Source organism: Schistocerca serialis, chromosome 9, assembly GCF_023864345.2.
Source record: "Schistocerca serialis cubense isolate TAMUIC-IGC-003099 chromosome 9, iqSchSeri2.2, whole genome shotgun sequence".
In the NCBI taxonomy this organism is placed as follows: domain Eukaryota; kingdom Metazoa; phylum Arthropoda; class Insecta; order Orthoptera; family Acrididae; genus Schistocerca; species Schistocerca serialis.
The window spans coordinates 467,615,779-467,632,554 of NC_064646.1; the positions used below are offsets into that span (position 1 = coordinate 467,615,779).

General features: G+C 39.3%; 1 protein-coding gene across 1 annotated transcript in view; it reads left to right on the top strand.

The window, feature by feature from the left end:
• Positions 1 to 16,776, top strand: part of LOC126418576 (glycogen [starch] synthase) — a 124,733-nt gene that overhangs the window by 65,919 nt on the left and 42,038 nt on the right. The window contains exons 7-9 of the mRNA XM_050085393.1: positions 3,977 to 4,097; positions 4,193 to 4,359; positions 16,575 to 16,767. Of these exons, the coding sequence (XP_049941350.1) occupies positions 3,977 to 4,097; positions 4,193 to 4,359; positions 16,575 to 16,767 (481 nt within the window). The remainder of the gene's footprint in view (positions 1 to 3,976; positions 4,098 to 4,192; positions 4,360 to 16,574; positions 16,768 to 16,776) is intronic.

The following is a 16,776-nucleotide window of genomic DNA, read 5'->3' on the forward strand; positions in this document are numbered from 1 at the left end:
AACAAAACTTTATTTTTATATTTTTACAACTTGATATATATTATTGTGTACACTAGTTTGCAATAGGCATGTGATATTTTGTTCATAAAAAGTTAATTGCCATAGAGCATAAAAACGATTGAAATATACCACAAGAACACTATAAAACAAGAGTAAAGACTTCTATAGTCTATGAACACATCATGAAATGCCTTAATAATGGCTATTCTTCACAAAAAGGTCTCAGAATGTCTGCAATTATTTTGTGCAGTTATGTTCGTAAGCAGACATTAGATATGAAACAAACTACTTAACACACATTGCACCCAGAAAAATTCAACAGCAAGGCCAGTATCACCAGCCAGAACACATTCATCTGGGACATCAGGCCATTCAAAGATGACACCTCAATTTTATGTTTTCTTTTAAATTTCTTGTGTGTGTGTAAATCATTGATGTTGGTGATCTGACAAATATTATTTTTTGTGCAGAAATTGAGTACAACCCAAGTTTTCATAGAAAATTAGTATATCTTTCATCCACATTTGGCATAACAACTTATATATTAGGTAGACCTCTATTAAATTCAGAATTGATATTTCCATACATACAGTGATATACATATGTGGTGCTGTCTCATGTAGCTGGTGAATTTGAACTAATGCACATGTGCTATGGTACTTCACTTTGCTTCATGTACTGCAAGGATAACATTCCTTGCACTTTCTGAACCTTTTTCCGTTTTTCCTCAAGACCAAAAAGTAAGGCAAGCAATTTATTCTGAAGGAACATCTGAAATGCATGGTTTCCTCACAACCCTTCATACAACCTCTGCAGATGTTTGTGCACTAGTAGCATGTTCCTTCCTGTGCAATGCACGCAGCCATACAATCCTTACCATCCTCTTGACATCACCTCCAACTCCATCAACAGCACCCATTATGTGAGCTGTTGCAAAGAAGCTTGAGTCAGTGGGAAATCCAAAGTCTCCTTAATATTATCAAAAATTAATCTATTTATGAACTGAGGTCCTGCTTCACCCGTCCAATAATGACAGAAAGTAACTTCATGGCCCTGTTGTTGAAAATCTGGTAAAATAGCAATATGAAAGGCAACAACAGTGTACTTGTCTCAGTTTGTAGAGTCAGAAACAACACTGTGATAGTACGAGGGTCTTCCATGAAGTAAGTTCCATTTCTATTTCTATCTCCGGCAGCACTACAATCGCAGTTCTGAGCATGCACGGCAGTTACTCTGACTCAAGGAGAAGGCATGTATGCCATTTTCAGATATCTGCTGCCAACGTGCGATTTGTAGTGCTTCTTTATAATGTCAGCTGTAATGGAAAATGCCACCACATGTGAAATCAGATCTGTGATTCGTTTTCTAAATGCAAAGAAAGTTAAACCGAAGGAAATTCACCAGCAAATCTGCAAGGTTTATGGACAAAATTCTACGAGTGATTCAGTGGTTAGAAGATGGATCAGACTGTTCAATGAAGGATGTGATAAAGTGCACGATGAAGAATGGACACCCTTCTGTGGTTACTGATGAACTGTTTCACAAAATTGAAGAGAAGATTAATGAAAAGAAGTCCTAGCGGCTTTCATCTCTTCTTACACCTAAAACCTGCCTTTGATGGTTAACACTTAAACGATGACTACGAAGAAAGAACGTGTTACAACATGGTTGAATACACAGGTGGCAAGCTTCTATGAAGAAGGCATACAAAAACTTGTGCCACACTGTGACAAGGGCCTACAAAATTTCGGAAGCTATGTAGAAAAGTAGTTTAACAGTTGTAGATTTTTGTACAATAAATATTTTTCTGTATCTATACACATTTGTTTTATATAACCAAATGGAACTTACTTTGTGGACATACCTTGTATATCACAGCTGTGAACAATGACACTTTCAGAACCCCAGCCGGCTTGCATTATTTCCTTTTGAAACTTGATGACACAAGCCTCTGAGAGACCAGAATGCAGCATTATTTCATGATCCTTCAAATTTGCCTCCAGTACACGGAGTTCTTCGTGTAATGCTGTTTAGGATGTGAAGAGAGAAATCTTTAAGGCCAGATGCTTTTGCAGTGGTCATGAATTGAGTCATCTTTGTTGTGCTTACTTTCTACAGATCCACTGCAAGAAGGTAATGTCTTCAGTAATGTCAACTTCAGAAATAAATTTGCGCTCTACATGCACTCCACAGTTTTGCCCTTCTCAATTTACACAGGTGATATTGTAAGGAATACAAACCATTTCAGCAACCCATTGCATCTGCACTGGATGGAAATGATGGTATATTGTGAGAAAGTTTATTCAAAAGTAACCACACATTCTCATGATATATGCACATGATGACTTCTTGATCTTTCTCTGTTGTAGGAAGTACATGAAGTGGCCAATAAGAATACTTTGTAGGACCTATATTTATATGTGGATATTCCTCTTTAAATAATTTGTAACCCTTCTTTGACATGCATTTTAAGGTACCTTTTCTGCATTAGGCCAACTTCTATGTGTTTGATATCCTTCATGTTGAGAGACATTTGGCTAATATTGTTGTGGATATAAAGCCTTAATCACATCACTGATATCGTGTGCAGTCTTGTCAGCTCTCTCTTTGTGTGTTGTTTCACCAAAAACTGTTTTTTTGACAATTTGCTGTTGATTTGCTGCCAATTGGACGACTTCGGCAGTGCTTCCTTCTCTCTGGAGACAGCTTTTCTTATTGCTTGAGGAAAAATTTTGTGCACATTTTTAAGTTTTTCTTACTCTCTCTGATGGCATTTCTATTTTACAGAACTTTTCCATTTGTCTTCCTTTTCAGCCACTGTTGGACTACTTTTCATCTTTCGGCGATACTCTACCCCTCTCTTGCTGCTTGACTTTATAATGTTTTCCTTCTTCACCTGCTAGCTTCTTTCTCCACTTTTGTGTCTTACTTTCCCAGATGTTTGAGACATGACCATAGGATTTACACAATATTGGAAGAAGACCACATTTTGAAGTAAGAACAAGCCAGTCACGTGTGTAACATAGTGAAACTTAGATTGTTACTCCTCATATTTTAGAAATAAACATAATTAAATGAGAATTGATTCTTCAGTTAGGCTTACTTGATGATAGAAATTACAGCATAAAAGGTTTCAGTCCGGAAGGCACTATTTATAGCTTTAGCACAGAAAAATTATCTCTGATTGTTTGGCATGTGATTAGAGTCGTATGTTCAAATAGATCGTCGGCAGCCCGTTTGAATAATTTGAGGATACTACATATGATTGACAGATGCTGGATACAACTATTAGACACCAGCTTTCAAAAATATTTTCCTCTAGATCCAAAAAGAAACAAATTTGTCACAAACCTTACAGAAATTTTACAATTTTCATGTCTACCGTTGCACAAGTGGGAGTTGCTTTGTGTGTGTGTGTGTGTGTGTGTGTGTGTGTGTGTGTGTGTGTGTTGCGTCTAATGCAGGAGGTGGCATTTAATCAGTAGCAATCTATCCTTTTTGTAATATTGACATTAAAAAAATTATTTTGTGGGTGAAGGGTGTGTGACAGAACACAAAGCACAATCATTGTTTTATAAAAATTTCTTAAGCAAAGGAGTTGAAAATGATCAGACTGAACCATGTCATGAAAATGATAAAATGAAATTATAGATACTGCGTTGTGGCAATGAAAGATAAGGCTTGATACTCAATGGCATGAAATCCCATACTCCTGTAACTGGTAAAAGTCATGGTTGCTTTGTACAAAAAAAATTTCAGAATTACTCCTATTTTTGTTAATGTGTATTACTCTCTTTACTGGACATGAGTGCAGATTATATTGAAAACTTTAAAATCTTTCACATTTTGTTGGATCTATTGATATTCTAGAGTGTTGTTGTCTAGTAAGTAATATTTTTCCTACATTGCTAACAGCATTTTTTCTCTGTTGTTTCCAGTATTGGTCTCAACTATAAAATATTTCGTTCTGTTTCAGACACTATGACTTTGATTTGGATAAAACATTGTATTTCTTCATAGCTGGAAGATATGAATTTGGAAACAAAGGTGCTGATGTATTCATTGAGGCATTAGCACGGTTAAATCATTTTTTAAAGGTAACATTAATCATTGTTTTATTTAACTAAAAGTCAGTTAAATTTATAGAAGTGTTATACATTTCTGTAGTTTATCATAAAGTTTTTATTTTTAGACATCTTACCCAGAAATCACAGTAGTTGCATTCCTGATATTCCCTACCAAAACGAACAACTTCAACGTAGAGAGCTTACGTGGCCACGCTGTGACAAAGAGCTTACGAGACACAATCAGTGACATTCAGCAAAAAATTGGAAAGAGGATGTATGAGGTTTGTCTGAGGTATGGATTTATTATTAAAAATACAAAACACCTAGTTTTATCGAGATATTTCCTTGATGTTCATTGAAAACATTGGGCAGTTGTTTACTTTTTTGTTTGCAACAGTCTGATATGTTAAAGTAATTTGTTAGCATGTGTTCACTAAGTTAAAGTGACATAAGCTCTAAGCCAAAAAAAGGCAGAATTGGACCAGTGTTAACATTTATGTGCCCAAAATAGAAACAACAGAAAATTTAAATTCCACATTACCAATTTATACGAGTTGGTATGGTGAGCTCTTCTTTGTAAATTTGTACTAAGAGCTCTTCATCAGAACTTCTCACTGTGAACTTCCTGTTGGAACTGCCTTGTACAGACACCTGTTTTGGCTCTGGTGGTGCCACAATAAAGCATGTGAATGAATTCAATGAAAAGATTAACTCTGAAATTGATCAACAAGATTTATCAATTTTCAGTGCCACAATGCTGTTGTTTTATAACAAAATGTTCTCTATAAACTACTTTTTTGTTCCTTACACTAAGTTTCATTTTTTTGTTGTTATATTTTGACTAACTACATAATTGTAATGGCTTCCATCACTATTTTTCATTTTGATTTTCAGTATATGTAATAATTACACAATCTCTCTGGTAACATTTTACTCTACAAAACAATTATACCATTCCTTTCATTGTCAGATAACAAAACTAATATTTCAAATGCTGTTTTAGGCTTTCACTTAAGAAATGGTAATTTAATTTGTATTTACAGTAAATAAATTATAACTAAACGAAAGCCAATTTGCAGTACAGGTCTCAATCATTGTGTATAGATCACATTTTTACCTCATGTGATCCCTACAATAAGTGTCAGAACACTGACACTTTCTAGTTCTATACCTGATGCACTGTGGCATGGCATTCTTTAGTAAGCCACCTGACTCAGTGTGGTTCATTATAAATACCAGGAAAAAAAACCTAACTTCCTTTGGCCACATTTGGCATGACTGGAAGCATACTAATAAAAATGTCTGACAGAGATTTAAGAGGTGAAAGGGTAGGTGTCGCAAACATGATTTAAAGCTGAGAGAAGTAACAAAGTAAGTTGCACTAGTTAGAAATATTTTTAAACATGAGGTCATGAACAGAAGATGATTAGAAGATATCAAGACTACTCTACTGATAACCATGGACGGAAGAAACACTTGATTCATGCCCCAAGAGAATGAAGGGCTTGGGGACAAGGATAAGTGAACTTGGTTCAAAACTGAAGTAAATATGTCCCCCAAAGGAAGCACTAGGATAATAAAAGATGGTTTTCAGCTCAGATAGAGAGAGAGAGAGAGAGAGAGAGAGAGAGAGAGAGAGAAAAGGGGGGGGGGGTTGAATGAAATACATTAATAAACCTTGAAAACTGTCAAACCTCAATTGTTAATAGGCATTTGCTTCATATTCTATATCTACTTTTATCTTAAAATGCAGGCAATACATATTACATTTGTAGCATCATTCTGGAAGCTGCTACTCAGTAACGGAATTCAGGTTTGGGGGACCTTCAAATCACTAGCAGGGAATGGGTTGGTGCAGCCAGTCCACTTGCTATTGGCAGTAATTGACCTTACTTAACGAGATCCTGTGAAAATATCACAGCAAAGATCTAGCAGCTTATTTAATTGACAATGCTGCTTTGTCACCATTCTGTATTCATCAGTATACTCATTTCCATGTGTCAAAAGCAAGCCACAAATTTGCACCCCTGTCTTACAGTTGCCGCTGAAAATTAGTATTTCTTAATTTTAGCTATAGTGGCTACAGTTGGCACCATACTGATCTAAATTTTTAAAATATCAAGTGAAATTTGCATATATTCCCCAGTCAGGCTTTCCATAAGAAAAATATGCCACCATTGCATGTAAGGTATTTCTATCTTGTCTCATCAGTCAGTTCATAAAACTGGTTGTTTTGTTTTACATACATAGTAATGAGACACTATATAAATAACTAAAATATCAGCAAGAAAAATTTGATGTAGTTGTTCAACATCATCAAGTGTCACAAACTAAAATACCTTGGCCACTTCATGAGGAATCAAAAAAGATATGAGCTGTTTCAATGTATCCTGCAAGGAAAAATCGAGGGAAAGATACCTCTGGGATGGAGAAGACTTTCCTGGCTGAACTATCTTAGATCTTGGTTTAATATTAGCTCTGAAGAACTGTTTCCATTGCAACTGATAAAGACAGAATAGCCATGATGATCGCCAATGTCTGAAGCAGACAGGCAGGCAGGCTAAGAAAAGAAGTAGTAGTTGTAGTAGTTGTTCCAACACCTCATGAAGTTGAACTGAACTACATGATAACACTGTATGGAAGCTGACTAAGGCCGGCTCCTCACAGAGCACTTTACAGTGCTGCCCAGTGGGTTGCAAGCAGTGCTTGCATTTTGCTGCCTACCACGAGTGGTGCTCCAAATGATGTTAGTGGCACTGCAAGCTCTGCTCAACTTGTGTAGAGTACTGAGCAACAAGTGGAGTATATTTCATTAGATGTTCAACAAGATTTGCCAGAAATTACAGGTGAGACTTGCTGCCTTCTGCAAAATTTCATCAGGGAAAGAGATGAGTATAAATTTGAGGACCACTATGTTTTACTAGACTAGCGGGTGGGACACCAGTAGACAGTTCTCTACCTGGAAGTGCTGCTAAATGCATCTGAACAGAATTTACTGTTTACTTCATGAATGAAGGGGCATGGAAATGTCTTACAGGTACATCAAATTTGAATTCATGATTAATGTGCAGCTGGAATACTTGCTTGAAGAACTTTGTATGCACTGAATTTGTGAAGTATTTTAGCTACTGCAGTATTTCCTGTATTACTGATATTTACTGAAAATAAACATTACTTTACTTACTGATTAACGTTTTCTCTTTTGTGGACATGCAAGTGAAATTTGTTTTGAATTTCTCTACGATGGACTACCACGCATTCTTCATTGTGGTCTCATTGCTGTAATTGTCATGGTTCAGAGCACACCTAGCAAACCATTTTCCAATGTCAGTGGCAAAATCTCTGTATTGATGTGATCTTTTTTCCAATGCCTTTGTCTAAGACAGTGTAAATGAATCAGTTCCTCTTTGCAACAGCTGCTGTGCTGGAGATATACGCTGTAGCAGCACTGTCCTCGTGTTTTTGAAATAGTGCTGTGGCACAGTCAGAAAACTACCATTATGTTCCTTGCACAGTTTAGAGCAGAGCCACTTTCGGTGTGGTCACCACTCACAATGAATCAGACCACTGAGATGGCCAGTAGTGCCACCATTCAGTGACTGTGGCTGCAGTTGAAACCACTCGTATACCTGCAGCACTCACCTTTGGCAGCACTGCTAAGTCTCAAAAGGATCTAAAACACTGAGGTGACAAAGGTCTGTACACAAGGTATAAAAAGGCAGTGAATTGGAGGATCTCAGGTGATTAACATGAAAAGGTTTCCGATCTGATTGTGGTCACGCAATGGAAATTAACAGACTTGGAATGCAGATTGGTAGTTGCAGTTAGATGCATGGAACATTCCATTTTGGAAAGTGTTAGACAATTCAGTATTAATAGATCCACAGTCTCAAGAGTGTTCTGAGAACACCAAATTTCAGGCATTACCTCTCACCACGGACAACACAGTGGCCTAAGGCCTTCACGTAACGACTGAGAGCATTGGCATTTTTATAGAGTTGTCAGTGCTAATAGACAAGCAACACGGTGTGAAACAACCACAGAAATCAATGTGCAATGTATGGCAAATGTATCTGTTAGAACTGTGCGGTGGGATTTGGCGTTAATGGGCTATGGCACCAGGCAACTGACGTGAGTGCTTTTGCTGACAGTAGCACCTCTCCTGGGCTTGTGACTGTATCAGTTGGACTGTAGACCACTAGAAAACTGCGGGCTGGGCATATGACGTCCAATTTCAGTTGGTAAGAGCTGACGGTAGAGTTAGTGTGTGGCACAGACCCCATAATGCCGAGGATCCAAGTTGTGAATGGGCCACTGCGAAAGCTTGTGGTGGCTTCATAATGGTGTGGGCTGTGTTTACGTGGAATGGACTGGGTCCTCTGGTCCAACTAAACCTATCATTGACTGGAAATGCTGATGTTTGGCCACTTGGAGATCATTTGCAACCATTCTTGGACTTCACGCCTCCAAACATGTCACCAGGCCACAATTGTTCACGATCGGTTTGAAAAACATTCCGGTCAGTTCGAGCGAATGACTCAGCTACACAGATCACCCAACACGAATCCCATAGAACATTTGTGGGATGTAATTGAGAGGTCAGTTGGTGCACAAAATCCTGGAACGGAAACACTTTCACAACTATGGTTGGCTATAGAGGCAGCACAGTTCAATATTTCTGCAGGGGACTTCTAACAACTTTCCTCTTCAGATTGCTGTGCAATGCTGGGCAAAAGGTGGTCCGAAATGATATTAGGAGCTATCCCATGACTTTCGTTGCTGAGCACTTTGCCCAAGCCTCTGCGTCAGAAAATTACCCCCCAGCCATTTGCACACTCAAACGACGGCTGGAAGGGAACGTCCTCTCGTTCACTACACACTGCAGTGAATCCTATAATGCCCCATTTACAGAGTGGGAGCTCCTCAGTGCCCTTGCACATTGCCTCGACACAGCTCCTGGGCCTGATTGCATCCACAGCCAGTTGATTAAACATCTCTCATCTGCCTACAAGTGACATCTTCTCATCATATTCAACCGGCTCTGGTGCGATGGCGTCTTTCCATTGGAATGGCGGGAGAGCACCATCATTCCGGTGCTGAAATCCATTAAAAACTCTCTTGATGTGGGTAGCTATCAGCCCATCAGCCTCACCAACGTTCTGTGTAAGCTGCTGGAACACATGGTACGTCGGCGGTTGGGTTGGGTCCTGGAGCCATGTGGCTTGCTGGCTCCGTGTCGGGGCAGCTTCCGCCTGGGTCCCTCTACCACTGATAATCTTCTGTCCATCGAGTCTGCCATCTGAACAGCCTTTTCCAGATGGCAACACATGATTGCCATCTTTTTTGACTTACGTAAAGCATATGACATGAGTTGGCGACATCATATTCTTGCCACATTGTATGAGTGGCGTCTCTGGGGACCGCTCCCGATTTTTATCCAAAACTTCCTGTCACTTTGTACTTTTGTGTCCAAGTTGGTGACTCCCATAGTTCCATCCATATCCAGGAGAATGGAGTCCCGCAGGGCTCTGCATTGAGTCTCTCTATTTTTAGTGGCCATTAACGGTCTTGCAGCAGCTGTCGGGCCCTCCGTCTTACCTTCTCTGTATGCAGACGGCTTGTGCATTTCGTAGTGCTGCTCCAGTACTGTTGTTGCTGAGCGGTACCTCCAGGAAGCCATTAACAAGGTGCAGTCATGGGCTCTATTCCATGGCTTCCAGTTTTCAACCGCAAAGTCGTGTGTCATGTGCTTCTATCAGCATTGTACCATTCATCCGGAACCCGCACTTTACCTTAATGTTGATCCACTCACTGTAGTGGAGACATATCAATTCCTAGGACTGGTTTTTGATGCTCGATTGACTTGGCTCTCTCATCTTAGTCAGCTTAAGCAGAAGTGCTGGTGGCACCTCAATGCCCTCCATTGCCTGAGCAACACCAATTGGGGTGCAGATCGCTGTACGCTGCTGCTGCTCTACAGAGCCCTTGTCCAATCCCGAATTGACTATGGGAATGTGGTTTATGGTTCGGCAGCACCTTCAGCATTGCATTTACTCGATCCTGTGCACCACTGAGGGGTTCGATTAGTGACAGGTACTTTTAGGACAAGTCCGGTGACCAGTGTACTGGTGGAGGCTGGTGTCCCTCCACTGCAGATCAGACGTGCACACCTGCTCACCAGTTACACAGCACATATTCATCTGATCTGGGCTAACAATTGCGGTACGCGTGCGGTCCCTTCTCTCCGAACTGGTGTCCTCCCTTTACCACCTCTCCTTGTGGTCCATTCACGTACGCCTCCGTGGTGTACACCTTGGCCGCAGCTTTGTCTGGACCTTTAGCATGGCCCTACAGACTCCGTTAACCCCGTTGCCCTCCGCTGTCATTTCCTTTCGATTCTTGATGTGTTCTGGGGCTCTGAAGCAGTTTACAGAGACTGCTCAATGGCTGATGGTCACATAGGCTTTGCATATGTTCATGGAGGACATATTGAGCAGCACTCCTTGCCAGTTGGCTGCAGTGTTTTCACTGCAGAGCTGGCGGTCGTATCTCGTGCTCATGCCGTGGCGAGTCTTTTCCCCTGTGTACTGACTCATTGAGCAGCCTACAAGCTATCGACCAGTGCTACCCTTGCCACCATCTGGTGGTGTCCATTCAGGAGTCCATCTGTGCCCTGGAACATTCTTGCCGTTCCGTGGTGTTTGTGTGGACCCCAGGACACGTCGGAATCCCCGGTAACAAATTTGCTGACAGGCTGGCCAAACAGGTGATGCAGAGACTGCTTCTGGAGATAAGCATCTCCAAAGCTGACCTGCATTCTGTTTTACACCGCGGGGTTTTCTGGCTTTGGGATGGCATAACAGCACGCACAACAAATTGTGTGTCATTAAGGAGACTATGAATGTATGTAAGTCTTCCATGCAGGCCCCTCGCAGGGAATCGGTTGTTCTCTGCTGGCTCTGCATTGGCCATATGTGGCTAAAACATGGTTACCTACTCCGTCATATGGGCCCACCACCGTGTTGCTGTGGCTCCCAAATGACAGTCGTCCACCTCTTGCTGGACTGCCCACTTTTAGCCGGTCTCCGGCATATGTTTAACTTTCCCAGCACCCTGCCTTCAGTGTTGGGTGACAATGCCTCCACAGCAGCTTTAGTTTTACATTTTATCTGTGAGAGTGGGTTTTATACTTCTATGCAGCTTCTAGCACACCTTCTTACCTCCTCGATGTGTGGTCCATAGGTAAAGTGTTGATCAGGTTGACACCCCAGGAACTGGCGGCATTTTGTTTTTCTTCAATTTTTTTATTACACACACACACACACACACACACACACAGTGAAGCCCCCTTTAACACTTTTCAAGGGACTTCAAAAAATTGGTGTAAAATGCCGGGCAATGTAAAATTTGGGAAATAACATGTTAAGCTGTAAAAGATATGTACACCATACCCCATTACATTTTCGCACTTTGTGTGATATATGTACATAACAGGCATCGAAAGACTTGTCAAGGACTTGTTTATTATCTAATGAAAACTGCTGCTGTAACTGAAACTGATAACTGTCTGGGAAGTAGGAACATGTTTCATAATCAATGTTCCTGAAAGCCTGCAGCTGTCATTCATTATTTAAATAATGAAATACTGCACAAGGTATGTATTTTTTCACTCTTAGCACAATGTGTTTTGAGAATTTTTTCGTATTGTCAGGTGCAAATATGTTCATAAGTATTTTGTGTGGTGTTTGAATATGTGTCATTCTGCTTCTCTTGCACCATAGGCGTCTTTTGGATGTTATCAGGTACCTCATTTATGTGGAAAACCACACACACACACACACACACACATTGTTTGTTTATCTAACATCACAACAAATACATGCACTTAACAATGAGAATAAATTCTCCTAATACGTTTTGCTTAGTATGGAAAAACATGTAACTGGCACTGTTTAAACCAAATACATTTGAGCAATACAAAGTGAATGACTGTTTCAACTAGTGCTACAAGTGGTCAACCACCGAAACATGCTACATGTGGTTCGACAATGATGTCACGATGATCACAACAATCACAGAACTGCATTTGCACAGTAGACAGTTTGGAACTGGTTGCGATTGGTCATAATATCTTTATTCAAATGAACTTAGGTACTCTCATCAGCCACCATGCCAAGTAGAGAGCTTGGCAGCGGCAGGAGATACGGCAGGAATTGTCCCAACTTTTACACATTTGCGGGTTCAAATACGTGGAGTAGAGTGCCCTGGTGTCAAGTAACTTAACTGTGTTATATTTGTAAACACTACTGCACGGCCAACAACATGCCAGTGTCATTTTTTTCCCCCACAAACATTTTTTTGTAATGTGTAAATCATGAGAAAGTTATAAATATTTAACGCAAAATCAAGTGCAAATTAACATTGTGAACATGAGAAATTTGACGGGAATGATGAAAAATGTTGTAAACGGCGGGAAAATGTTAACTCCAGGAACATAAAGCAGGGTTATACTGTATATATTCTGGGTGATAATTCAGTTTTCCTTCCAGGAAGATGTATGTGGACCTTAAGCATCACCATTAATTTTGTGTTTGTGCACTACATTTTAAGTATCTAGGATCTCTCCACATGTTTTATTGAGTTGATCTGTACTGGCAAGAGAACATCATTCACATAGGCCACAGTCACAAGATGGCTACTTCTTGCTGCAAGTTTTTGGCAGTGGCTGCATTGTAATGTCCCAAAATACTGGCCTACACATGGAACCACGAAGGCACCCTCTCTGAGACACACATTTCAGGGGATTTGAGTTTTGTAGCTCTATCCTTGAAGTAGCTCTCCAAGCAACTCATAGCCAGCGATACTAAATTTATTAAAATTTCCGAGACTGTTACGCCGTGGCCAAATGGCTTTCCTTAGTAAACAAAATATTTCATACCTGTAAACATCTTCGGTGGCGTGAGATGGAGTTTTGGAATAACTTCAATTATAGCAAAGCTATCACTAATTTGTTACTTCCTCAGAAATCGGCAAACCACTAATTAAAATGACAGTGCAGATTTGACTTAATTGGTGTGTGTGTGTGTGTGTGTGTGTGTGTGTGTGTGTGTGTGTGTGTGTCATGGATAACCTTATTCTAAAAATTCTTAGCGCCCAAACTCGAGTAAGAATCTAGATGTTAAAATTTTGCATAATGATTGCCTTAGTAAATCAAAACAAAAAGTTCTTTTACAGAGAAATACCAACAGTCATTCTTTGCACATACCACCCGTAATTGTAGTAGGGAGAGGGTGTGGAAAATTATTCTACTGCATGGTGTACCATGCAACACTTGGTGTACAATGGCTTGTGGACTAAAATTGAAGATGTAATGGCTGCGTAAGAGCTTCTAACTTTCTGACGGTTTGTATCTGGATCTGAAATGATGAAACATTGTTCCCTTATTATGATGGAAGTTGCTCTCCTGATTCAGACCACAAAAAAAACCATATTCCATGTGTCACTTGCAATTTGCTAGAAACATGTCTTGTGATGGCAGTGTCCACGGTTCAGTCAAATGTAATTCCTCTTGCCTGCATTCTCTTAAAATAATTGGAACTGTGCTGCAGATTAACTAAAAATAAGCACGTATAGCACTTAGCTGCGGCTAGGGAAATGTATTGAATTTTAAGAAATATTTATGAGGAACTCCTTGGGTGCAAAGTTGCAAGTTCAGTCTTTAGTAAGGTTCATTTGAAAGTGTTGTGTTACCAGTTATGACATGAAAAATATATGCTGCTAATGACTCAACAAGTGCATTAGGAGGGCGGCAGAAAATGAGTGTCCGGGAGGAGCAGAGATCAATGTTCTGTGGGATGTATATATTACACTTCACAAAATGGACATCTTTGACAGTCAAGAAATGTTCAAAACAAACCATTAACTTCCATTATGAATATCAAATGAAAAATGGCACTCCACAGTGATAACAAAGGTTCACACCATCGAGATCAAAGGCAAGCTCCTTGGGAGTTACAAACAGTGCAGGATGTTAAACTGTTTCCACACTTAAAGAATGCATATAGAATCATATTGGTATAACAGGATGATGAGAACTGGTGGAATGTGATGATATTCAAGTGAAAGGGAAACAGTCTGTTGTGGAGCTTATCATGAAACTGGCTATCCTTTAAGGCATAGCTGCAGATAATGCGAGAACATGTTTTATAGGCATGGAAAAACAAACATCCAGAGGCTGAATTTGTCCAGTGCTTCCAGGTGGTGTGAATTGCAATGTCACACATTTGTCAGGAGAGGTAGTTTGCTCTAAGAATATGATTTTTATATGCAGACCAAGAATCAAGCAAAAGCAAGTAATTTTGGCCAGCTATTGACCAAAAGCAGTGCTCTTACGATGGTTGTAGTTCTCTTACGCTCATTTTCCCACTCTTGTTTGGTGTGACATAAATGTTCCCTACTGCCCTAGCATGACCATGCGCACGAGGAAGAATCAGAGGGACAGAGCACCTCCAACTTATCACAGAATGATAAATAACTTTGCAGCCAATTGACCACCCAGATTAACAATTGGCATAATTGTGTACGAATGTGTTAGTTGATTTTGATACAGCTCTCTTGGTACTTGTGATTTCCAGAATTCCTTATATATGCATTTCCTTTTCAACTCCTGATTGGTTGTAGTTGAATACAAATTCCTTACTGAATGATGGGATAAGTTTATCTCCTCTACAAATTTACAGGCCAGTTCCACAGTTTGTATGTGCATTGTTAAGTTGATGCTTTGTTTGAAATTTTGCTATCTTAAATGTTCCATTTCGATAGCACTGTTTGAAGTTATGTAACCATCCACTGGTTCTCTTGAAATCACTGTAATGTATGTTGCATGCAATTTGATGTGTGTAATGTAGTAGGTAACCACCATGCACATCCTGTAAGTGCATACTGTCCTCTTGAATATCCATAGTTTTTTGTATGCACTACAGGATTGTATTGCTGCAGATGTATTCAAAAGCTGTTCTCTGTCTGTCTGTCTGTCCATGGCTCGACACCTATTTCAATATCGATTTCACTTGTTAAGCATGTATTGCACTCCTCATGTACAGTGTATATGATGCCACACATTTCACTGACTCATCCTGCAGAAATGCTCATATTTCATCTTCCACTTCTTTCTCACTCCATGAGATTCCTTGGGTTCCTTTCTGGTGAATGTCAACTGCAGTAACCATAGCTGTAGATATAATACAAAGTTTGTTTATCATTGCCATTGCTGTGCTTCGTATCAACACAACTAGCACTGTTGTGAGTTATTCATTGACTAAATAGTTCAGTTACACTCTGTAGCGTAGTGCTGTGATCATCACTGGATACTTCCAGTCCCGCCCCCTGTTATTGCCACTAGTAGCCAATGTTGTGGGTGTATGGTAGACAGTTGTGTGGGGCATCAAGTGCTATAAATGTCACTGGCCTTTTGTGAACTCGCACTCAAGGGGTACCTCGTTAGAAAATCATCAAATGTCTGCTGTTAATGGGTCATAATTTGGAACTCCAAACAGAAAATTTGACTTGTAGCTCATGTAATGTTGTGTTGTCTTAGTCTGTGACATATCTTCATAAACTTTATACAGACTGGTTAAATAACTGGTATATCTATTGTTTCAAACGTTTAGAACTGACAAACACATGATAAGTTCATAATTAGTATTAGTACTCTTGTAAAGTTATAATTAGAAATTTATTTCACAGAACATGTTTGACAGTAAGTTTCACAACAATCAAGAAAAATCTGACAGTTTTGCTTTCTTATACTATTTCTTCCTATACAATATTTTTTAAAATATTGAATTTGAATGATTGCTTTCAACAAATATAAATACCTACTAATGTGTTTAATTATTTTAATTACTAACACTTACAAAGGTTTCAATGTAAAAGTTATATTATTTGTTATAGCCAACTATACAGTAAACCATGTTAAAGATTCTTACTGAACAATCTACGATTTGAATAATTGGTCACATCATTACGCATTATTTTTCTAGATCTTTCTATTTGATGATTTTATGTATTTCCTACAAAAACGGCATTATGAAAGCAAATTATCATCTTCTTGGATCTGAAATCATTATTTTTATGGAATGAAAATAGATATACATGAAATTCCAGATTACCCCGTTCGTAATTTTGTGAGTGAAATAGTATAACCAACTTTGTTATTTACAAGATTTCAGTATAGTGTTAGTTAACAATTTAAAAGATGAGAAAGGAATAAACAAACTTGTAAGTATGCAATAACACACTAAAAATACAAAATGTCACGTAATTCGCAAACTCCTGTGAAAAATATAAGGATATTATATTACAATAGAACAACAAAGCATCATATAGAAAAGCTAAAACCAGTAACAGACAACTCTTTGGACTAATATTTGTGAGGTATCTCTTAGATATACTTGTTCTATTCTATCTATGAGCTATGTTCTAAAACTGAGTTGTCCTGCTTACCAGTGGGCGGCTGCCCAATCCAGCAGACCTGCTACTGAAAGAAGACATGGTGAAGATTAAGAGATGTATATATTCTCTACAGAGAAATGGTTTGCCACCTGTAACGACGCACAATGTAGCTGACGACTGGAACGATCCTGTTCTGAATGCTGTCAGAAGGTGCCAGTTGTTCAACACGAGTAACGATCGTGTCAAGGTAAATGTT